Source organism: Poecile atricapillus, chromosome W (assembly GCF_030490865.1).
Source record: "Poecile atricapillus isolate bPoeAtr1 chromosome W, bPoeAtr1.hap1, whole genome shotgun sequence".
NCBI lineage: Eukaryota > Metazoa > Chordata > Aves > Passeriformes > Paridae > Poecile > Poecile atricapillus.
The window spans coordinates 2,974,975-2,999,617 of record NC_081288.1 but is presented as its reverse complement, the minus strand read 5'-3'; the positions used below and the strand labels follow the sequence as shown (position 1 = coordinate 2,999,617).

General features: G+C 47.4%; 1 protein-coding gene across 4 annotated transcripts in view; it reads right to left on the bottom strand.

Moving 5' to 3' along the window:
• LOC131591803 (plexin-A4-like) overlaps positions 1 to 24,643 on the bottom strand; it is a 417,581-nt gene that overhangs the window by 248,279 nt on the left and 144,659 nt on the right. Inside the window, exon 4 of one of the 4 annotated variants that reach the window (XM_058862870.1) lies at positions 16,543 to 16,674. The exons of the other annotated variants lie outside the window; for them this stretch is intronic. Within the exon in view, the coding sequence (XP_058718853.1) occupies positions 16,630 to 16,674 (45 nt within the window). The 3' untranslated portion in view covers positions 16,543 to 16,629. Of the gene's footprint in view, positions 1 to 16,542; positions 16,675 to 24,643 lie in introns of those variants that run through there. 4 annotated transcript variants of the gene reach the window in all.

The following is a 24,643-nucleotide window of genomic DNA, read 5'->3' as shown; positions in this document are numbered from 1 at the left end:
ACCCTGACAGTGATAAATGCAGGTATTTACTTTGGGCAAGGAGTTCCAGCTCTCATTGGCACATCTGTGGAAACTGGAGCAATGTCCTTTCCCAGCTTCCATCTCCTTCATCCCTCTGCTCTCCTCCTCTGCCACTCAGGGGTGCCCAGGGCATTGTGTCAGCTGCTGAGCTGGGCTGGCATCCCCTGGGATCCTGGAAACACCCAGGAATGGGGGCTGGACCTAATGAACCCTCAGCAGTGAGTAAATAAATCACATGCCTGTGCCCTGCTGCAGCCAGGACCCTGGTGACAGCTGCCTGACAAGGGACAAGATGTTTTTTGATCCTTTGCCTGTAAGGAACAGCACTGTTGGGCTCTGAACAGTGGGGAGTCAAGTCTAGGAGCATCAGGGAACATCCCACATTCCCAGATCCTTTTAATTCCCCTGGACATGAGATTGCTGCCTGCATGGTAGCCTGCACTCCCGCTCTGCCAGCACCAAGGAGGAGGAAAGGACAGGAGACTGGGAAGAGGCAAGAAGAGAGATGGATAAAATCCATCAGGTGATGCTGGAATTTTGGACACTTCACTGGCCGAATCGCTCGAGCTGCTGAATGCAGAGGGAAGATCAGCCCTGGGTAAATCCCTGCTGGCAAAGAGCCTGGATGATACCAAATATTACTGGCCTGAATCACCACTCATTTCTTTCTCTGACACCTCTGTGGCAGTGAAGCCAAAGCGCTGACACGAGAGGTTATGGCCAGCAGAGGTGCAGGCACATCCTTCCCACATTATCCATGGTCACTGGTCAGGGGATAATACGGGTTCAGTTCAGATTGTTGTCCCAGATGAGTGAACACACAGGCATAGAAACACACACAGAGTGATTTAGGATATCACACCAGCCCCCTCCCGGTCCCTGGGAGCTTTGGGCTCCCAGTGGCATCGACAGCCGCGGGATGAAAATGAAACCAGCACCACTCTGTGGTTTCCAGTTTGTAGCAGGTTGATGTCCAGCTGGCCTGGAGCATGAAGAGGGTGAGACCAGAGGTGCCTGCAGAAGATGGCAAAGGTGGAACCTTCGTCTGGCTGGAAGACGTCAAAGCAATTAATTGGTCACTGAGCTTGGGTGGACCAACCTTCAGGGCACAGATTATCTGAGTCCCTGAACACGTATTCAAGCCACCAGCCCAGGTGGAGGAGATGTCCCCCTTCACTGTAGCCAAATCCAGCTTTTCAAGCCACCAGCCCAGGTGGAGGAGATGTCCCCCTTCACTGTAGCCAAATCCAGCTTTTCACCACAACAACCACACAGAATGACAGAATACTCTGAGCTGGAAGGGAACCACAAGGATCATCGAGTCCAGCTCCTAAATGAACCTGTGTGGGGATCAAACCTTCAATCTTGGCATTATCATCACCATCCTCCATCCACCTGAGCTGATCTCAGGGTCTCCTTCAGCTGTGACTCAGCATGAAATCATCTCAAGGTCTGTCTTCTCAGAAGAAAACAGTAGGGACTAACTCTGAGAGGTTCAGAACACGGCAGCAGCAGTTGGTGGCAGTTTGGATGATGGATTTTGGTGCAGAACATCAACTCTGCAGTGGCCAGACAAATAGTCTGGTTCATCATTGAAAACTCCTCAAAACTGAAAGACTGGAGATTTGGGGGCTCTGCTTTGAATCCAGCACAGTCAATATCAAGTCTAACAGAGATAATTTTTGTTTCAAACACAAGTTGGTTCAAAGAGGAGGCCCTAAAAGCTGTATAAATTATTAGTTCGTACTTTTCTACACTTTCCAACACTCCACTTGTTTTTTTACCTTTCTGAGATCCGACAAGCCCTTTCATAAGAAATAATCCTAGCATAGAAAAATGAAATCAAAACCAGGGTTGTGACTGGTTTTACCCCACTGAACTTTAGTTACCCACAATGTTGAGCTGGGAATTGTCATCCAGTCAACAGGAAAAAGACAGATCCCTTCCCAGAGCAATTGAGATCTGAATTACCTTCTGGAGACTGTAACCACAGAGTAATTGGTGCATTGACTTAACCGGTTGTTTTAAGGTCGTTTCTAGCAGCTGGACAATGGGAAATAATTTCACCTTCATGGGATCCAGCCTCGTGTTCTTTCTGAAGCAAGAATCTAACTGTGGGCAGCGTCATTTTGGGAGAGGTAATCTCTGCTGCTTCCCCAGTATCCCAGGATCTCTGACTAGAGAAGTGTCACCTTTGAAAATCCTGACATGACATTTTACCCAGCATGTTAACAACAACCTCACCTTTAAAACAAAAAATCCACTGAAATGCCCACTCAGCAGCCTTGTGGCAAGGAGTGCACTGAGAGCATGCCCTGGCAGCAAGGACAGAGGTGTTCTTCTCACCATTCAAAGATCTCATCTCTCCAAAATTAACCTTTGAGGCGTGGGGCTAAAAATCACCTACAAACAAACTGAATTTCCCCTCCTCTTCGGGATTATTCAACAACATGTTTTGGGTTTGCCTGCAGTCCTGCTCATCTCATGCCTGGCGCCAAGCACCAGATTTTATTAAGAATTTATTTTCACTTGTATGAGAATGCATCCGAGATGCTTCACACAAAGCCAACTTCACCTGCACGTCTGCGAAAAGCTGCCCCTATAGAAATGTGATCCCAAGAGTTGCCTTTATCCAGTTGCTAATGGATGTTGAGCGTGTGAGAATCCGTATCTGCCGAATTTTGAACATAATAAGCTTTCTGTGAGCTTTTCATATAAGAGATATCGACTGGAAGTAATTCAGAGAAGTTATTCAGCAATTGCTTGGCACAACAAAAGAGCTTGAAGCAGATTTACTGCCAGTTGACAGCCTGCATGCCACACTGGTGCAGCTGCCCACTCCTCCAGGAGAATTCCTGACGTGCTGTCGGATCCGGGCTGGCCTACCCCACCAAGATACCTTCAGAGAGGAAACAACTGGATTTTTAAACAGCAAAAACCGATCCAGTTGAATGAGCAAACCCAGCTATCACCACTGGAGCCAATAACCTGATTGATTTATTAATGCATTTGTAGGATCTGCAGGCTGTGGGTGTTGGAAGGAGAAATTCACAGTGAAGATGGTCTCGAAATCCATGCAGGGAAGCCAGCAACACTCATACAGGGACAGACACACTGCAAGATAATTTATTTCTTTCCCCATCATCTGTCATTTGGATACACACATACTATCCTCCAGGCTTGCTCCCTACGTCAAGCAGCACTCCGGCTGCCTCAGCGCAAGATTTGGCTACTTTTACACCCTGCCAGGGGTATCTGATTCCAGTATCTCATTCCCTGGCAGCTTTGAAGTGTCACAGTGTACTGGCTACAGCCGTTTCGAGCAGGTGCAGCCTCACTATGGCTTTACAAGGATGCATTTTTTGCCTCTTTGCTCTGTGACTCGGTGCTTCACATCTGAAGTGTTTGCGGGCTTCTTGCCAGGGCATTGCTTTCAGGCTGGATCCCGGTTGAACGTCCCTTGTTTTTCTGCCTCCTGCCAGCAAGTGCCATTTTTCCTTTTGAAAGTCTTTACTGCAGCAGGTGGGAGAGGGCGTAGACTCAGCAAAGTATGCACGGGAAAAGGCAGAGGAGGGGGGAAAAGGGTAACAGAGGCCAGTTCCAGTCTCAGCACCTACTTTTAGTGTGAGTTAGAGATCAAAGGAAATAAACCCAACGGAGTGGTTTGATTATCACAGGGGCAGAGGGGAAGGATGGGGAAGATGAGAGCTGGGAGATCTCCCCTCCTTCACCTCCTGCAGGGCATCTCTTCCCCAGCCCCTCATCTCATCTGGGAAACCCACCTGGTTTGGAGCAGGAGAAAAAGATTCCGTAATGACGGTGTAGTGGAGCAGAGGACCTGCAGAAGGCCAAGGAAGGGAGGAAAGGTAAAAAAAGCATCAGAGAGATGAGGGAAGAATAAAAGCACTTCTTTGCTGATCCACAGCTGAGCTGGGCAAAGTTAGACACGATAAATAACGCTGACATTACAAAGCTCTGGTTAATTCATTTTTCTACTTGTCACCCCTTCAGATAATTGGCCTCTACAACAAATGGTGGGGAAGGAGGTTGGCTTTTTTTGTCTCTTTCTTTTTCTTTTTTTTCCCTTCCTGAGAGGTACAGCTAGGATTAGGCGGTGTGCTTCAGCACTGATAAAATAAAGAGAATGATCCAAAACACTCCAGCTTTAATCCGGAGGGGTCGCCGGTGAATAGCAACAGTGCTGGGGGATGAAGTGAGACCTGGGTGTCTCTATGGCAACTAAACCATCACGGAGCAAGGATTGACCTGGAGCCTTCCAGCAAGTTTGGCTTTGTCCAAGGCACTGTCTGGTGTCAGCTATTCCCTGTCTGCTCACCTGATTCCAGGGAGGTTTTCACAGCAGCTCAGAGTTTATTCAGAGTTCGTGGAATCACTGAACGGTTTGGGTTGGAAGGGGCATTTAAAAGTCATCTTGTCCAACCCTCCTTCAATCAACAGGGATGTCTTCAACTAGATCATGTTGCTCAGAGCCCCCCATCCAATATTTCCAGGCTTCTGGATTCAAGTGTTTCATTTGGAATCCCAATATCGGCTTCTTTGTGTAAATAAAATCTGAGTTCTTGGTGGGTGAGGCCTGAAAACATGACCTCACCTACTTCAAACTGAGGAGGACCAGTCTTGAAGCAGCCACCCATTTTATGTACACCACCACACAGAAAACACTGCCTCGAGGGCTTCCAGAATACAAGGAGAGACCAAGATAAAGAAAGGAGACTGGAAATCAGCCACAAGCACAGAGAAACTACAAGACAATCAAAAAAGTTCAAATTTATGAGAATTTTTTAATCTGATGGTTCCCAAAGCCTGAGTCATGATTCCAGAACCTGAGGGGCTGCAGAGCAGGTGGCCACTGGCTTTCGGTGCTGCTTCATCACTCCATGAAAGGTTCACGGAGGCAACCATGGCTTTGAACATCTTCCTTCCTATCAACCAGAATATCATCTCTTAACATCCAATCTAGCCCTGCCCTCTGCCAGTCTGAAGCAATTCCCTCTTGTCCTGCCTGTCTAAACCCTTGTCCAAGGTCGCTCCCCAGCTCTCTTGGAGCCACAGGCAGGTCAGTCTTTGCTGCTGGGCTGATTCATGAGCCGTGGGGGAACACAGGTAAATAAGGGAGAGAGGAAATACCCAGCACCAGGGCTGGGGAGAGGCAAGGAATGTAAATTTCCCAAATCATGTCACCTTTCCCCATGAAAGAGCACCCCAAAGCCCACTCCTGGGCAGAGCAGCACTGAAAGTGGCACAGGACACACCAACTGGAGTTGTGATGCACAAAGCTTTAACAACAAGGACAAGAGTGCAATTTCCTGATGCTGAAGCTCTCAGTGCACAGCCTTTGGAAATAAATCCATTTCCCCCTTGCTTCTCCCATTCTTCTATCTTGCCTCAATAAGCCAGAGACATTTAAGAAACTTTAGAACCTTTCAAGAAGTTTGTAAAGCAATTTACTGGGACAAGGATTCTTGTCCTCTATGAAACTGGATGACTGAGTCACTCTGGGCTTAAATGTGCAGAGCATAGAAGGAGCCATAAAAACCTTAAAAAGAATCCTGGACAGCTTCACTATGCATAAAAAAAAAAAATCACATTTTTATATCTAGCATTCAAATGCTTCTAGGATTAGAAATAAATATGACACTTCATAATGCAGACCCTGTCCCCTGGATCAGAAAACTTCCACTTCTCCATCTCGCATATAAAGACATTTTTAGGCCCAAGACATTTTGGAAACTTGCCTGTCCTGAGCTATGAGAAGGATTAGGCAAGGAATTGAAACTGCAAACTTCAGGGCAGGGATGGGAAGCACAAACCTTGGCAGATTAATTTCATTTTTCTGTGTCCTTGGTCACTGAGGATGCACAAGAGTTTGGGGGGGGTCAGAGTGAATTCAGGGACATGGATGAGGAGGATGGGTCAGCTGAGCATTCAGTAGCCATGAGGAATGGTGCAATTAAGAATTTATACTCCATGAGATCTGGCTCGGGGTCACCACCAGCAGAGAAGGCTTTGGGATGAAGAAGACAACTCTGTGCCCATCACCAGCTCCTGCACTTCTCCAACCTTTCCCTTCCTCACCGCCTGCCAGCTCTCCCTCCCCCCTCAATCCCAAATACCCAATCCCAGGCATCCATCCCCCACCCCTCTGCCTTCTGCCCCCATCCCTGAAGGATGGATGAGCTTGCCAGAGCAATCTGGCCCTCGCTGGAGAAGCTGCCGAGAGCCGGCAGCCGGAGCGAGCGCGGCAATCGATTGGACACGGGACATTACGGATCCGCGAGCGCGGCCGGGGCCGCGGAGTGGCAGCTTTGTCAGGCTGAGCACACGTGAGGATTAGGGCATTAACAAAGCTCCCTTAACCCACCAGCCTGCCCCTAGGTAGATGGGGGACAGGGCTGGGCTGGGCAGGGACGGGGATAAAGAAGTGGCAGCGTGAAGTCGCCTTCCATACAAAGGAGAGGAGGAATAAGAGGTCCCGGAGACACAAAACTGCCACCTGGGACTGCTGAGCCATGGCACTGCTCATCAGGGCTCTGGGCCAAACTTCCTATCAGCATAAATCTGCTTGATGCCAAGAGAGTAACCCAGAGCTGAACTGGACCTGATGGGGAGGGTTTATGGCCTTTGGTTCAGGCAGGAGAGCGGAGCTGTGCCAGCTGGGGCGTCAGGCTGCGTGACTCAAAGGAGCTTAGGCACCTAAATCTACTAGGTGCTCCAAAAAAAAAGTGGTTTTTCTTATTTTAAGGTCAAATCGTTCCTTTTTTCCCCCCCTTTATTTTCTTTTCCTGAAAGCAGCTTTGAGGGCCTCTGTTTACTATTGTTCTTAATCGAAAAATAACAGTAACAACTTGCGAGTACAAAGGGCCTTTTATGTTTCTGCCGAGGCTTTTATCTCCACGCATTTTAGTAAGTGCTATATCAAAATCACCCCGCCCACCCCCGAAATTCGGTCATGTGTGGACTGCAGGGCAGCAGCTGGGAAAGTGTGTGCAGGAAAGCTGAGCAGCAGTCCAGGACAGCCAGGGGAGGGGAGCAGGGTGTGAGGCTGGAGCTGACGGCCCCTCTCCAAATCAAATGGTACCTCAGAGCAGATGGGCTGAGCAAGGAGTTCAGCAGCCAGAAGCAGGTCCAAGAAATTATAGATTAAATAGTACCAAAAAAAAAAAAAAAAATTCTCTGCTGGGAGAGTGGTGAGGCCCTGGCACAGGGTGCCCAAAGAAGCTGTGGCTGCCCCTGGATCCCTGGAAGTGTCCAAGGCAAGGTTGGACAGGGCTTGGAGCAACCTGGGACAGTGGAAGGTGTCCCTGTCCATGGCAGGGGTGGCACTGGATGATCTTGGAGGTGCCTTCCATCCCAAACCATCCTGTGATTCCCTGATTCTAACCAGCATCTTGAAAAGATCAGATTCCCACCCAAACAAGCTCCTTCAGAGCATCCCCAGAATGACCACTGCCTAAACATCTCAGTCTTTATCTCCTGAGAACACCCTGAAGGGAAAGGAATTCTCACCAAACCTGTCAGATTTGGAGGAGCATTTGGACAATGCTAGTTTAGTTTCAGGTAGATCTGTGAGGAGGAGAAAATTGGATTTGATCTTTACAGTCCTCTCCTACTTGAGATATTCTATGGTTCTGTGATTCTGTGAAGTGTTAATGCTGGAGGCTGTGGTCTAACAAGCCTAAAGGAATCAGGGATTTATGCAGTTTATCCCAGAGAACAAGCTGTGGGACAATAATGAGGCTGTTGAAGAAAAGTTTTCTGAAATATCTTAAATGTATGGAAAAGAATGAACATCTCCCAGGCAAGCCAGGGAAGAGGGCACCATGGGCTGATAATGGACATTTCAGTGCTGGCATAGAGGGAGGCCATGGGGAGATTTGGTAGTGGAAAGCCTGAAAGAAGGTGGGGCCAGGGAAAGTTTTAGGGGTGGAAATGGACCTTTCTAAGGCCTGTGTCTCTAAAGCCTTCACTGAAAGGCACCTGCAAAAAGCTTATTCTGAAGGTCAGATCCTGAGCTGGGACTGAGTGACGGTCAAGGCAATGATTTTGACCACAGTGCCTAAGAAAAGTAAGGCACAGAGAAGCTGGAGGTGAAAACAGAGCCTTTGTAGGCTGACATTCGCCGCTTTTCATTACAGATTCCAGCCTGGGATGTCTTTAGAGAGACTTCCCACAGTCAACAAATGAAGCAAGTGGAAAAGAAGCAACCTGCTGAGGTGAGCTGTCTCCTGTCCCCGCTTTGGAGAGAACCTTTTCATTCCTAAAAAGGGAGCAGGCATGTGGAGCCCTGTTAGAAAAGAAAAAGGGGCCAATTCCCTCATATTAAGCCTCATATTAGGCTCAGAATCAAATTAAACCACAGGACTTTTCACTAGCAAAGTGCTATTTTAAGGCTTATTAGACTATATTAGGATTGGCATAAATTTCCACTGACATAATATAGGCCTTTAATTGGATTTAAGGGCGAGGAGGCTGCATTAAACAAAAATCAGTCCTCGCAGAGGGAAATTGGGTATTCTCCTCACAACTCCTCTACTTTCCCTTGGCGCGGATCCCAAGCAGCCGAGCAGGCTGGGTAACCCACTGAAATCCAGATGCAGTTGCTTATAGGCTCCTATATCAATTTGATAAGCAAGCTGGATGCCAAAACACAGCACTCCCCACTGTTTGTTAGCCAAAGCCTGGCTGCCGTGGCCAGAGCTCTGCTCCTCTGGCAGCTCGGGCAGAAATGGCATTTTCCTGGCCACAGCCTGCCTGCCAGACTTCACGTGAAGTATTTGTCCGTGAAAGGTTATAATAACAAAAATCTCAAAGCCAAGACCTTGACTTAACCTCCAAAGAGCTGAGAGCATCAGAGCCACAGGCAGCAATGAAAACATAACCCCGCTGTCCCCCCCGTGCTGGGAGTGTGAGTCAGGAGTCACTGCCACGACCTGGCTTGTTTCATGTGTCCCCTGATTAGACACGGGAGGGTCTCAGGAGCTTGGAGGTCAGGGGCTCTCTGTGGCACGTCCCTCCTTCTCCCAAAACAACTGAGAGCAGCCCTGAGACGTGCACAGACAGGTCTGACACTCCTGGCATGTGAATCGTGGTGGGTTTTACACTCAGAAGTCCCCAGGCCACTCTCCTCTGAAGAAGGAGAGTTTTTGTTTTCTCTGAAATTTTATTTTCTGTCTGCTCCTGAGTCAGCCACCCCGTGTGAAATATGGAAAGAAATGTGGAAACTTGGGAAGGAGATAATAAAACTCACTTAAAAACTGAGTGGAGCACCTCAGGATCAACAGGGGCAGAGTGATCGTTCACCCTCCACCTTGAGACATGTCCCTTATTTGACATCTAAATGGGCCAAAACTGGCTCTGCCAAAAGGCATCTGAGCCCTTCTGAAGCCTCAGAGACATAGAGGAACCTTCCACCATGAAAATACCACTTTGTACACCGGTACTTGATGTTAGGAGTTTATCCACATCCTGGTGGCATCTTGTGACAATTTTGTTAAACAGCACAACCCCCTTTTTTACAACACAAACCACTCCACGTCTGGCTGTGTCAGGGATGGGCTTCCCATAAAGTAGATCCTGGAAGGAAAAAACAATTTAAGTCCAGGTTCAGCCAAACTTAAGGTTTTCCTGATAGGATGCTTCAAGATTCATTCTTCCAAGGCCATGGAATTTCTAGAGAACTTTAGAGTCCTTCCTGTCCCAACCCATGACCTCTAAAGTTTTGGGAGATGCTACCAAAGCCCTTCTGAGCTTCTGAGTCCATAGTCCCTAGACAAACATGTTCATCATTAGTGGAATATTAAGAAAAGGAATGAGTTTGGTCCTACTCTTCAAAGAAATTTCAAAGGATGCTCCCAGGTGGGGATGGACATTTTTGTAAAGTAGATTTTAGGAGAAATTTTGTTATTTCATGTTCCAGATGTGGGTGCATTTGTCCACGCATGGGGTGCGTGTGTGGTGAGATCTGACATGTCTCAGCTCTGCAGCTGCAGCCCATTAGCACAAACATCGAGCTGCCCAAGAAGATTATACTTTTCATCTGATGAAACAAACCTTATTCCTTTTCTAACAGTCTGGGGATTGCTTCAAGATGTTCAAGTCAAATGGGGCTGATGGATCCAGGGTGGCAACACAGCCCAGCAACGCCCTGTGGCCCCAAGCAACCACAAATCTTTTGCTGTCACATCCCTTCCCAGTGGCCTGAATGGACATGGTTTTATCCGCGTTGTCCTGGCTCCCTGACACTCACCCAGCCTGGTCTGAAGTGTGTGGGACCCACCTGCCACTCAGGGATGATTCAGTGGTCAGTAAAAGCTACATGAGAGTAGCTGGAGCTGGACAAAAATCTTTGATTACACCAAGATCTCAATCTTTGTGCGTGGCTTTAACCACATCCATTAGAAAATCCCAGATAACCACTGGGCAGTGCCCAGGGGAGTCAGAAGAAGGAGAAACACAGCTGGGAACCCCAACCTGCTACTGAACATCAGGAATAAAGATGGTTTTGGTGGCTGGGAGTCACAGCTGTGAACTTGAGACCTAAAAGTCTCTCTGAGCAATTCATTTACCTTGCCTGCAACCAACAGAGCAATTTTGTAGAGAAGACATAATGGAAAACGTGCCCTTGCTTTGGGGAGTTACTTCTCAGTGGTTGTAGGGACCTTTTCCCTTCAGTTTGGACTGAGAAAAGCTTGTTTGGGAGGTTTAGGAGTTTTTGGTGATGTGTACAACTCTGCAGATGAGCCACAGACCGTCCAAGGAATGGATCTGCAATGCTTTAAAGCAGTTTCTGAAACAAGTGCCTCTGACATGGGCTCCCATGGAAAAACACCATCCTGAAAGGGCTGCTCTGCTCTCTGCCCCAGATTCTCCCCACAGTCGTTTGGTCCAGTGGGAAACAGGTGATTGAAGAGAAGGTGAGAACAGGAACTTGAAGCAAGCAGGAGCTGCCTCCTCAGGGCATTCCTGTTTTTAATGCTCCACATGATTCTGCACTTTCTGGCTCCAGATGGGACCCAAATACCAACGGATCAGGGAAAATGCTTCCCTCATGATATTCCCGAAGTAGCCAAAATCAGGGAAATTCCTGACAGAAGATGGATTTCCCAGCTGTAGAGAAACCGGGTCAGACATTTGAGCTTTTGGGTGCTCTGCTGCTGCCCATGGCCAGTTCTTGCCAGCAGTGCCAGGACTGGCCCAGTGCTGCCAGAAAGCCAAACCAAGATGGGGAGATGATTTTCCAGCTCTGCTGCACTGACAGACAGCTTTAGAGGTTCCTTACAAATGCCTTTCTCTTCTCCTCTGCCCTTGGATACGATCTCAAGACCTTCCTCAAGAGTCGAGAATGGATTTTCTCTGTTTTGCAGCTGAATTCTGCCTCAGCAGGAAAACAGAGGCTGAAAATCGAGTCCCATTTCTGTCAGTCTGCTGGCAGCTCCCTCCTGAGACACAGGAGAAGTCCCATTGCTTGGGGCATTTAGAGTTAGACTGCCCAAAGCTCCTGGGAGTCTCCGTGGGGAGACAATCTCGGCCCTGCCTCTGGAGAACCGAACAGACCTAATAAGCCTTCCCTGTGTCTGATTTCTCTGATCCTCTGATTAAAGTATGTTCATATCATTTGCATTTGAATTTGCTTTTATCCACCCCCCTCCAATGCCAAAACATGTAGTCAGGCGGTTCAGGAGATGATGTGTTTATGTAACTGCAAACTAGGTTTATAGCAGTTTAATTAGTATTAATTAGTATTAATAACTTCACCTAAGCTTAATGATGCCAATTATAGCACAGTAAATATTTCTTGTTGGATTACAAGTAGCAATATTGAAGGATGAACTTTCATGCTCGGTCAAACTTTCTAAACATATTATTTAAAAAGAGCGATAAGGCAGTTTGCTTTTCACATGTGAATAGCTCCTTTAATCTCAAAAAAAGGGATAATTATTGCAAATAAATATTTGCAAACGGGAAACACTGTCCCATTTGACAGCACCTCTCCTCTCCCTGCTTCTGCTTCTAAAAACTGGGAGGGGAGAGTGGGGTTGCCCAAGTGCACCAAGTGAAAACACCTCTTTAATACCCCAAAAGGTGATTACAAGCTGCTGGGATGCACAGAGGGGAAGAAAAGATCAGAGATCTGCAAGAGAGGAAGATCAAGATTACATTAATCTGCTTAAGATGTGCTGTATTCTTTTAAGAACTGTGGATACAGAGGAGACAGAGTTAGGAAAGAGCCTCCGGGTCATCTGGGATGGGTCTTTCATAGGACTTCCACTTTGGCCCCAAGGCAGCTTTGGAAGGTGGCAGATGGAAAGAGTTAAGGCAACTGAGAGCTGTTTAAAATCCTATCAATAACAGCCCATCTCTCCCCTGACCATGTAGGATTATCCTTGGCACTCTCCTGCCTCTCAGGACTGCCCAGCTCCCGCTCCATCCTGAGCCCGGTGGATTTGCCCCAGTTTTCATTCCTATACCCAGATACATCCTGGATTGCCTCTGTTTGGGGTCTGGAGATGATCCAAATTGAAATATTGAAGAGTTCTCTTTAATACCTTAATATCTTTATCAATTATCTGGATGAGGAGACTGGTGGCACCCTCAGCAGTTTGTGGAGGACACCAGGTTGGGTGGGAAGGCTCTGCAGAGGGATCCAGGCTGGATCCATGGGCTGGGAACAATTGGGATGAGGTTCACCAAGGCCAGGTGTTGTGTCCTTGGTCAAAACAACCCCATGGAGCACCACGGGCTGGGGTAGAGAGGCTGGAAAGCTGGCAAAGGCCCTGGGAGTGCTGGTGAGAGCAGCTGGACATCCCCAGGTGTGCCCAGGTGGGCAGGAGGCCGATGGCACCGGGATTTTAGCAGGAATGGAGTGGCCAGCAGGATTAGGGAAGGGACTGTCCCCTGGGCTGGTGCTGCTGAGGGACCACCAGGAATCTTGGGGTCACTTCTGAGCTCATCAGCTTGGGAAGGACCTTGAGTGGCTGGAGAGTGTCCAGGGAATGGAGCTGGTAAGGGGCTGGAGCACCAGGAGAGGCTGAGGGAGCTGGGAAGGGGCTCAGCCTGGAGAAAAGGGGGATCAGGGGGAATTTCTGGCTCTGCACAACTCCCTGCCAGGAGGGGACAGCCGGGGGGGATTTGGGATTTTATCCCAGGGAACAGGGACAGGAGGAGAGGGAACGGCCTCAGGCTGGGCCAGGGGAGCCTCAGGGTGGAGACTGGAAAAATTCCTTCACTGAAGGAGTAGCCAGACATCAGAACAAGCTGCCCAGGGCAGTGGTGGAATCACCATCCCTGAAAGCTTTCAAAAGCCATGTGGATGTGGCACTTGGGGACATTGTTCCATGCTGGGTTTGGCAGTACTGGGGGAGTGCTTGGCCTCAAAGTTCTTCCCCAGCCTAAATGATTCCATGATAAAATCCTTATTTATACAAAATGATATAATAGAAGCAGACTGGCTGCATCCTGACTGTGCTTCCTCAACATTCTCTCCCTGATCCTGGATTTACTACAACAGCCTTGAGACACGAAGCACCATTCCAGTTTCCAGCAGGGAGGTGCTCTTTAGAAGTACTCCAGAAGCTGTTCAAGAATATAATTTTCCTGCTGGTTCTTTCCACATCACTTTTCTTCCCAGGGAGCTTCCCCATCCCACTTTCCCTGCCTCGATCAACACTTCCCCCGTGACCCTGTTAATCGAGAGGAGCAGATCTCACTTCCACTTGTCTTAGGGAAACTGGGGGAGTTTTCAGCAGTGGCTCAGTGAAACTGTGGAGTGAGGAGGGAAGGGGAGTCCTGTGTGGGGATCTGTTGCCAGTGCAGTTATTTGAGCTCTGGGGAACACACAGCTCATGGGATTGGCTGGAAACCATGTCCCCAGGTCACAGCCTAAGGTAAGGCACCCTCAGGAGGTGCCATTGATCACTGAGCTGACTCCTGTGAAAAAATAATGACAATTTTAGAGGTCTGAAATGCAGGGATGGGGAGCTCAGCCTTAACACCACCACTGGGAAAGCCAGCAGGTCTCACAAAGAAACCAGGGGATGAGCAGAACCCCCAGATCTGCCTTCTCGTGACAACGTCCCCACTATGCATGCAACATTTTTTCTCTCTCTGATTGTTGGGTTTTTGGGCTTTGCCACACAAAATTGTGCAGTGAGGGAAGAAGAAGAAGCGCAAAAGGGTCTGTGGAAGGTAAGGAAGGGGTAGGGGAGCAGAGGGAAGGAATATGTCTTTATCCACAGCCTCACCACATGATTTACAAAAGGGAGCAACTCATCATAAATAAGCTGGAGCTCCTGGGAACAGTGACCTAATCAAGATGTATAATTGCATGCCTTATCTAAATGAAAGCATCATTTCAGAAATGATAATGTGCATTGCCGTGGATTCAACTGCTATGGAGTTCAGCACTGAAGGGTAATTATAATGTTTAACAAATATATTCCCTTTGGGGGCCTGCAGTTAGAGACACCATGTCCTGGTTTCCCCTCATGGTGCACTTCTACCACCAAACTGTGAGGGTTTCCTCTCCCTTCTGGAATTTCTCACTGACCTCCCAAAAATGGTTGGATCTTATCCTGGAAGGTGAGAGGCAGAGTTTACGAGGAAAAAAAAGAAGAATTAACTAAGAAATGAACCAAGGAACAAGGTGGTTTTAGAGAAAAGGAGAAACCAAGCACAGCAAACACCACAGAGATCTGACAACTTTGGGTTAAAGACTGTGACATGGCTCTCCCCAGCCCACGAGGAAGGATGTTCTCTGCCTGGATATTCGATACAATTCCTCAAAAACCTCTTTGTTAATTTTCTCCCCTTCCTTCTCCTCCTATCCCTGCGGATAATTCCTGTCCCTCAGAGGGGAAAACATGGCTCAGATTGCTCCAGGTTGCTACCATGCAGAATTGATCCGCTACACCCAGCATGAGAGAAGGCCTGACACAAACAGGTGCTTTTATATTTATGCCTCATATTTATTTTGTTATATTTATGCAGAAGAAGGGCATAAAATAAGCAGAAGTACAAGACAGCTTCAGAAAAGGAGATATTGGACCAGTAGCTTTTATCCTGGAGAAGAGAGAAGTGATGAGGTGTCTATGAAATCACAGATCAGAGACAGAGAAGAGCAAACATATTTTCCTTTCCTAGCACAGAGGAGCAAAGGGATCTGGCAGAGGCTGCAGCAGGCAGCAGGTTGAAGACAAAAGAAGGGAAGCACTTTTTCATCCAGTGTGTAATTAAATTACAGAACTGGTCTGGGCAGGATGTCAGGCAGGCCAACAAAATATGAATGAATTGAAGAAAAAATAAATTAAAACTCAGATGACTGAAGGAGGATGAGTCAATTAAGAGCTATTAAGCACTGCTCAGGATATAACCTTCACCTCAGGAAGTCCTTACACCACTATCTGCTGGAAGTCCACAGGATATCCAGGACAAGGAGTATTAAGCTGAATTTCCATGTTCATCTCCAGCACGTGCCCATGGTGCAGTTTGAGCACATCAGAGCTCACCACCAACATTTTCTGGCCTCTCCACAACAAGGTCCAAGTGACACAAAAGGGGCAGAGTGACAACAGACCTGCCCAAGGATATTCCAGTTCTCCCTCAGAGGCACGAGCAGCACTGGTTGCCCCATGGAGATGCCTTAGAAAATATCCCATGAACAGACTGCCCCACTCTGCCCTGGCAGCAGGAAAACCACCCCAAAAAACCTCTGCCATTGCAGTGGTGTCCTGGTTATCCCATGCTGGGAGTGGGATCAAAGCATGGATGAGCTCAGGTCATTGCTGCTGTAGGGAAGGATGAGCCTGTGGAAAAGAACTATTTTCTTTTTTATTCTTTCTGTGGTTTTTTGTGGTTTTTTTTCTTAACTTCATACATGATGGATGAGCTCAGCAAGAAAGACAATCTAGTTTAGACACAGATCTGTCAGCTGCAAAATAGCTGATCCTGCTTTGGGTTATTAGTTGGGAAAACAAAATTGAGCCAGCACTGTAGTTTGAGAATCTTTTTAAACCCACATTAATAAAAAAAAAAAAAAAAGAGAGACAGAAAAACAGAGAGAAAGAGGGAGAGGGGAGCTTGGTTAGATGAATAATTTTTGTGTTGTCTCCAACACTCTGATTAAAGCCTTGGTGCCTAAATCAAAGATACCAACAGCAACCTTAAAGGAAGACTGAAAACAATTTTGTGTGCTGCCATTTTTCCCTCTGCCTGTGTTTCATTATATAGAAAGTTTTATTTTGTCCTCTTTTGATCTTTGAAAGCAAAGAAGCAAGAGGGAGGTAGGGAAACAAAAAAAAAAAAAAAAAAATAAAAATAAAGCCACAAAAAAAAAAAAGTGACACCAATCTTGTTTGCCTCCTTCTGCCTGCCTGCATCGATAACTCAATTGGATCAGAAGTGAAGCGCCAGCAGAAATGAGCTGAGCAAGGCACCAAATGAAAACCAAATGCTGGGCTGCAAAGGCAATATTTCCAATAACACCAAATTACTGGGCTGACTCCGCTCCCTGCCCCCATCCCCTCGCAGCCAGGCTGTTGTGGCCACCAGTGCAAACTTTATCTGCCTCAGAGGGGACAGGGACACTGCCTTTCAGCAGCCCTGGAGCTGCATTTCTTGGCATGAGACTGGCAGTTCCTGTGGGAGACCAATAAATATAAATATAAATATAAATATAAATATAAATATAAATATAAATATAAATATAAATATAAATATAAATATAAATATAAATATAAATATAAATATAAATATAAATATAAATATAAATATAAATATAAATAAACCTTGAATCCCAGGCTGCCTGGTGTGTATGGAAAAACGGATGCACGAGTCCAGTTCCATTCCCAACTCTGATGAAACACGTGCTGGACAAGTCACAAAAATCCCAGAATGGTTTGTGTTGAAAGGGACCTTAAAGATCACCTCATTCCAAGCCCCTGCCATGGGCAGAGGCACCTTCCACTATCCCAGGTGGCTCCAAGCCCCATCCAGCCCGGCCTTGGACACTTCCAGGTCACAGCACCACTGTCCACATAGAACCACATGGAACAGTTTGGGTTCTGAACCCAAAGATCATTTATTTCCAACCCTTTTGCCATGACCAGGGACACCCCTCACCGGACCAGGGTGACACACACATCTCTATTTACAAATGATGAGTGATGACACCCCTTCCCCTTTATTAAAACCTTAGAAACAAATGTGCAAACTGATGAAGAGTGGGAATTTTTGAAGTGTTCAGCCCTAACCTTAAAAAGAAAAATAAAAGAAAACAGGGAAGATTTCTGCCTTCAAAAGCCCTCTCTTTGCTCCCTGTAGCACTGCAGTTCATCTACCATTGCTGGGACAAGGGTCACTGATGAGACACACATGAGGATGAGGGTGATCCTTCATCCCAACCCCATCCTCCCACGGCTGCTGCCGTTTCTCCTCCCTCCTCTTTCCAGGTGTTCCTCTCCCAAGTTTTGTGTCTGGTGTCTCACAGCCAACCAGCAGTCCCAGTTCCAGGGATAGATGATCCCTCAGCGTGTCCACCTCTTGTCCAAGTGACAAATTAAATGCTAAAATCCAAAGGGAAATGTCGCTCTGAAAACTCAGCTTCTGAGCTTGCTGACATAGTTTTCTAAAGACTTTCCCAGGACAGTAACTGTAAACATAGATATGTGTTCATTCTTTCTGTTACACGTCTTGTGATGGGCATCTCTCATGGCCAGTGCAGTGAAAATGTGTTATCCTGACCATCCAATCCCTGGCTGTGGTCAGGAGCCTATAAATCCTGAGGGAAAAAATAAACTTTCTCTTCTCTTCACCACATCTCAGCCTGTGTCCGTGTGATCTAATCATCTTCAGCGGTAACAGGGAAGAACCTTCTTACAAGAACCTGCCTGGGAATGTGGGTTAATGCTTTCTTGAATTTGGGATTCCAGTTTCAGGGAAAAAATCCCATAAATGTAAAGTCAAACTTCATGATGGCAGAACAAGTGCCTGTATTTCCCCAAATATGCACTTCTTCCACCAATGACCACTGCATTTGCAATCCACAGAGTGGACAGAGACCAAAGAAGACATTTCCCAATCCTTCACGCTACCTATCCAGGGACACAAACCCTTCTTGATCCATCAACTCTCAGCACAAGAACCACAAGCTTCAGGCACATTTCTCTTCACAGGCATCCAAGTTCTGAAATAGCAGCCACCAGTTCCACGTAAAAAAATAACGGGATGCCATCAGGTTTTTACTCTGGGTGATTATCCCACCCAAAACCTGCCCCACCCTGGTCACAGCAGCCCCACAGCTTGCCATGGCCACTCCTGTGTCAGTGGAGCCTGGGTGCTTGTCGGGGTTGGAACTGGAAGGGCTGGAGTGATTAAGATGAGCGATTACAGGGCACGATTCTCCCTTCTGAGAGGCGCCGGGCGATCCGTCCGCGTGTGGGCTGGGAATTGTTTGGCCGCTGTTTGGAATTGCGGGAGGAATCCATTAGCATTTGGGTCCCTGCATATTTCTGCTCCGAAACACGTGGAACAAAGAGGAGCCACATCAGGGAGCCCTGCTCTGCCAGAAGCCCTCTGACACCCGCAGCTGCTCCCGCTGCTGGTGGCCAAAGCCAGCCCAGTTCCCACTGCATGGGATGCACCAGGGCCCCCCGGGAGCCTTTCCACTCTCCTGACACCCCAGGGGTTTTCCCCACTGCTTGAAGAGTGCTTTTGCCACAATTCTGCCCTCTGATTTCTCATCCCACTCAATGCAGGCACAGGGAGTGGATTAATCCCTTCTTCCATCAATGGTCTGATGTCTCCATCCCTGGTCATCTCTGAGCAACCCAGGCTCCTCCAGCCTGCCCTCGGGTGGTCCCATTTTGAGGAAGACCCACAGGAAAATACACTGGAACACAGCATCCACCTCTAACACCAGGAGTTCATCCAGCTCATCCCAGGGTGAGAAGGGCCAGGAGATAACAGGAGACTGATGCAGGAGATGTGCTCAGAATAGCACAGATCCCTCAAAAGCACAGGGATACATTCTCCCCACCTTTTCCTCTCTGGAAGTTCATTAGGAAGGGAAAGAAAATGACCTTACACCCTGAGAAGGTCTCGTGGACCTTGCGAGGGCGCAGCAAGGTCTCCACAGGAGCTCTGGCATAGGAAGAGGCAATTGTCTCATTAGTTTGAGTTGTATGTTTGTTTTTCTGACCACTGCTGCTCCTTTCAACTCTCCTCATCCCCTCAGGCAAAAATCACTTGCACAGGCTGTATTAAGCTTTCCACTAAGCCTCCTCTTTGATTACAATTCCCAGCAAACCACCAGGGTGCAAGTAACATAATTAAATACCTTGCTTGCTCTGTAAACAGCCAATCCCCAGAGAAGGCAGCCCAGGACTCCCCAGATGGGCTACCCAGAAAAAGTCTCCCCAACTTCAAGGTGAGACTGGAGAAGCCACAGAAGTTGCCTTTCTGTCCCTGGAACACGATCCCACCGGGCCAAGCAAAATGCCAGGAGTGGAGTAACCCAAAAAGGATAAAAGAAATCGTTTAAGCGATAAGTGACTCGAACTGATAAAAAGTAATAACTGTGCAAAGTGTGCAGCCAGCGCTCGTTCCCTGCCCTGAATGCATTGCTTTGAACATAAAACTCATCAAAAGCATTTAGTTCTCATACAATTTCTCCAGAATGCCTAATCTAATATCTAATCTGTTCCCGACAAAGCCCTGGGAATGGCCTGAGAAGGAGCACAGATGTAATCCAGCCGTGCTACAAGAGAAGAAATACAGAGCTACATTAGAAAAACCTCCTCAGACTTCACCTATCTGGAATACTGTCTGGGAATGCCAGAGGTTTCCCTGCTGCTGTCTCTGGAGAGCCTTCCCACAGCTCCCAGCCACCAAACAGATCTCGGGAGGATAATTAAAGCAGCAAACTGGAGGCAAAGTGATGTGTGGATCAGAGCACCTGTGGGAAGTGCTGGAGGGATGTTCCCTGGGGAAGGCTGAGGTGAGTCTCTGAAGACTGGGGTGATCAAGCACATGGTTTTAAGTGAATTTTGGTGACTTCTGTGATTATCTGAAAGAAGGTTATAAAAGTGAGGGGAAAAGAAATCAAGAAAACCAGAAGAATCCTCAGGCTTCATGAAGGAAGTTCACAAGTTCACCAGGGAAGATGAATTATGGAGTTTTTTCACTCCCATCTGCCACTTCCAACAGTCAGTGCCACTCCGGATTTGTCCCCCTTTCTGATAATTCCACCACATCATCAGCTAAAGAAAATCTGCTGGAGTCTAACCAGAGCCAAGTTTTGAGAACAGCCGAGGCTGTCAGAGGTCTTTTGACATCCCAGAAATGTCTCAGGATGGGCACAGGCAGCGTGGCCAGGGCAGAACAGGACACCAGGTGTGAACATGAACTGCATGGAGACATCAAAGAGTGGAACTCCAGAGCTGCCCCAAGGAAGGGGATGCCACCTTCAGCTCCAGCAGACTTGTACAAGGAGACTTGCTCAGACCTCAGCAAGAGAGCTGAGGTGCTTTCAGAGCAAACCCTGACGTGCCTGCTGGACCGTGATGTCCTCCAGAACCTGGGAAAACCTCACTGAACACCATCTTCAGGATGTGAAAGCAGAAGGAATTCAGGCACCACAGCCAAGATGTTCTCCTTGACACACAAACCAACTTTGCTCTCCCCTTTCCGTCTGCTTCCCTCTGGGAAGGTGGATTGTGTGACCCACCAGTGCTTGGGATGCCGATGGGAATCTTTGATGCCATTGTGCTAATTTAGAACCTCTATGGGGTTTTCCTTAAACAATCAAACATTTGGGGTGATATGGTTATTAATTGGCTTTTCAGCTGTTGCATTAAATAATGAGACACCCATATGGAACTGGGGGAGGGGGAGGCCACAGTAGCATAAAGGAAAGGAAGCCAGGGAAATGTGAAACTTTCATGTGAGATAAGAACCTCATAACACTGTTATTATATCCCTCTGCAGTCAGGCGGTCTCCTGGTTTTAATAAAATCTCATTTTCCTTAAATTTTCCCATGTGGCCAACGTATTATGTGTGGAGTTTAATGTAGCAGGATATGATCTAAACTTAGACTCAGGTGGTCCGAGCCCTCTGGAACAGACAGGCTGGATTGTCAAGCCCTGATGGGGAATATAAACAGCAATAAAAAGCTCTTCCCTTTTTTTTTTTTTTCTTTCTGTCCCTTTTCCAAGATCTGAAAAGACCTTACTATAGTCAATTAATGATCCAGCCAGCCCAAATCAGAGACATGCATGCAGCCGTGGAGGGAGGGAGCACAATCAACGCTCACTTTACCTTGCTGGAGGCAACAAAGAAATGAAAGTTTAAAAAAAAAAAAGTTTCAAGATTTTTACAGATTACTGATTTTGAAATTATTTTTATTTTCAAGGGTATGTGCTTTTGTGAACCTCTCCTGCTCTATTCCCCACAGAACTCCTTTAGGTTTTCAGTAGGATAGGGATATCACGTTCATTAGGATCACTGGTCCTGATGAATTCATTTTTGTTGTCACATACGATTCCATAAGTGGATTTCATTTATAGTTCCAAGGATGATCTTCTGTCACACAGCATCACTCACCAGATCTTTAAGAAATGTTCCTGAATTGGGATAGATTTCAGTATAGAGAGACATTCTCTGCCACAGCCCCTTCCGAGAGCATAAGGACATTTTGGTTTTTTGGTTTCCTTGGTTTGTTCCATTAAATTGCGTGTTCCTAAGAGCAGCTCATTAAGAGGAACTTCCAGAGCTGATGCAGCACTGAAGGAAATTCTTTGTTCTGCTTGTAAAGCTGAGTCCAGCCAACTTCTGGTTTTATTTGCAACATTTTCTGCCCTCTGATATTCCTCCACGCAGGAGGCACAGCCAGGTTGTTGCTGCAGAAGGGAGAATGTAGGGGGCAGCTAGGCAAGACATAATGGATCTGTGCTCACCTGCTGAGCATCAATTTAGGAATTTCTGGCCCTGCCTGCAGCCTTCCAAATAAAGGATCTCACAGTCAGAGATGCCCAGGATTAACTGGCAGGACTTCCTGGATCTGCCCTGACTGGTCATCCCAGTCAAGGTCAAAATAGGTTCCCTCCAGACCAGGACATGGGGGAAAAGGAGCCCTCTCAAAGCCAGGACTGCACAGTGGGGATATTCAAAGTGCAATAACTGGGAGCAGGTTGGTGAATATGGGCACAAAGCAAGGAAAGGTGGCAAATCCATCTGCTCCGACCACAAAGCTTCTGACAACCTGAGGGAACTTCAGGCTCCTCTATGAAGCCAGCAAGGCACTGTCCTGCATGTGGAGCTAGGGAACTTCAGGACACCGGGACAGGATGCCCAGGGAGGTGGTGGAGTTTTCTTCCCTGGAGATAATCAGAACCTGCCTGGATGTGACTCTGCAATCTGCGCCAGGTGATCCTGCTTTGGCAGCAGGGTTGGACTGTATGGACTCCAGAGCTCCCTTCCAGCCCAACCATTCTGTGATTCCAGGAGGCAGAGAAGCTTTAAATGCCAGGATCTGTGGCAGAGGACTCAGAAAGTCCTGTTTTCTTGCTTCCAATGTTACTTTGCAATAAGATATGGACTTGTGGAGGAGCTTGTGGAGGGAGCAGGTCTCCACTGGAAATCCAAGGTGTGCTGTCCTCAGTGCTTCCCTCAGAAGCCAGCCTAGTTTGGAAGCTCCCTATTTCCAGCTGATTTTCCTGAGCTTCCCTCCTGCCCTGGAGAAAACCACCACCTCCATCACAGTGTCCCTCCATGCAACTGCAACCCCGATGGTGCAGAAAAAACAGCGTAAAATAGTTCCCAAAAGCAGAAAAACAGTTTTAAGAGGCAACTTGGCTCTTTCAGCCTGGAGGAGACTGAAGGAAGACTCATCAAGGGCTGCAGGTTTCTCCTGAAGGGCAGTAGAGGGGCAGCTCCAAGCTCTGCTCTCTGTGACCAAGGACAGGAGATGAGGGAATGGCTGGAGCTGTGTCAGGGAGGTTTAGGTTGGATATCAGGAAAAGTTTCTTCACCCAGAGGGTGGTGAGGCACTGCCCAGGCTCCCCAGGGAATGGTCACATTCCCAAAGCTGCCAGAGCTCCAGGAGTGTTTGGACAATGCCCCCAGGGATGCAGAGGGTGGGATTGTTGGGGTGTCTGTGCAGGGCCAGGGGTTGGACTGGATGATCCCTGTGGGTCCCTTCCAGCTCAGGATATTCTGTGATTCTGTGAAACTGCAGCTGCCATTTCTAGATCAGTGTTCTGGAGGTACCAAGTGGGCAAAGGTGCAAAGAGGGCAGGACAGATCTCATGTCACAGGTAGGGAACAACGACCTCAAGAGTGAAATCCCATCCTTGAAGAGCTGCAAGAGTTGCTGCAAACCAGAAATCCTCTGGTCTGTGTGGTTTATACCCATGTTGTGCTTCTGTAAATGGTCCTGGTCAGCAACAGATGGGAGCTTTGGGGACTCATCAAAAGCTGCAGATATTTTACATCAGAGCTGGGAATTGCACCTTGAACTCCTAAATTGCAGCCCAGAGCATTAACCAAGGGCTCATCCACTTATATTAAAACAGTGGAAACATTGCCTCCCTGAGGACTTGTCTTCTGGAAAAACTCACTGCCTTTAAATTCACACTCTGTTATACTCTGGAAGGACGTTCATATGTCAACAGCTAAGCAAAAATGATTAAGGATAACTGTTTCCTATTCCCCTGATTGTTAAAAAAAAAAAAAAAATTAAAGAAAATAATGGCATCAGACAAAGAAAGCCTCAAAATCCCTTTTTCCATTTCCTACATGAATAGACACAATGGGGTACCCCAAGCCTGCAGCATTCCCCATCAACTGCTGAAACAACTCGTTCAGAGTTGTTTCAAAATACATCTGGAAGGAAGAAAATCTTTTTGAATGAGCACCTTTCAAGCCGTGTCAAGTGAACACAGGCTTTGTAACCCAAGGGGCGTTGAGCAGGACGCAGCTCATCAAGACTCAGAATGCAGGGCTTAGATCTGAGGCCCAGGAAGCCATTGCCTTCCAGATAAAATGCTCTGAGGGTTTTGATCAATCTCAGATAACGCTGAACCCCAAGAGGGAAAATTAGTAAAAACTGGTCAACTGATCTCCCAGTCCAGCAACAGCATAAGAGCTAATCTCCCTTAATCTGATTCAATGGACTTGATTTAACATCTCCTTCCCTTTCATTCTTCATGGGGAATAGCGAGGGATGAAATCAGCTCCTTTCCGCTCTCTGATTATGCTCAGGTGCTGCAGACCTTACATTACCCCCTCCTCTCCCACCCACAAAGTGCCACCCCAAGAGCATTCTTCCCCTGCCATCTAAGATTTCACCCCACCTGGTAAACAGGGAGCTCTCCCCTCCATCCCCCTGCTGTTGCCCCCCACGCTTTGAAGTCTCCGGGAGCTAATTAGATCGCTTGATTGGAGCAGGAAAAGCGGGACACGGCCTAGAGCAGTGTTTGCTTACGGGGGAACTCGTCCTGCCTGCGTGCTTGCTCTTCATCAAACATGAATGTCAACAAAACCTCACTTTCCTCTTTCATGAATTTTGAAAGAGCTCTTTCTGGTTTCTATTTTTCTTCTAATTTTTTT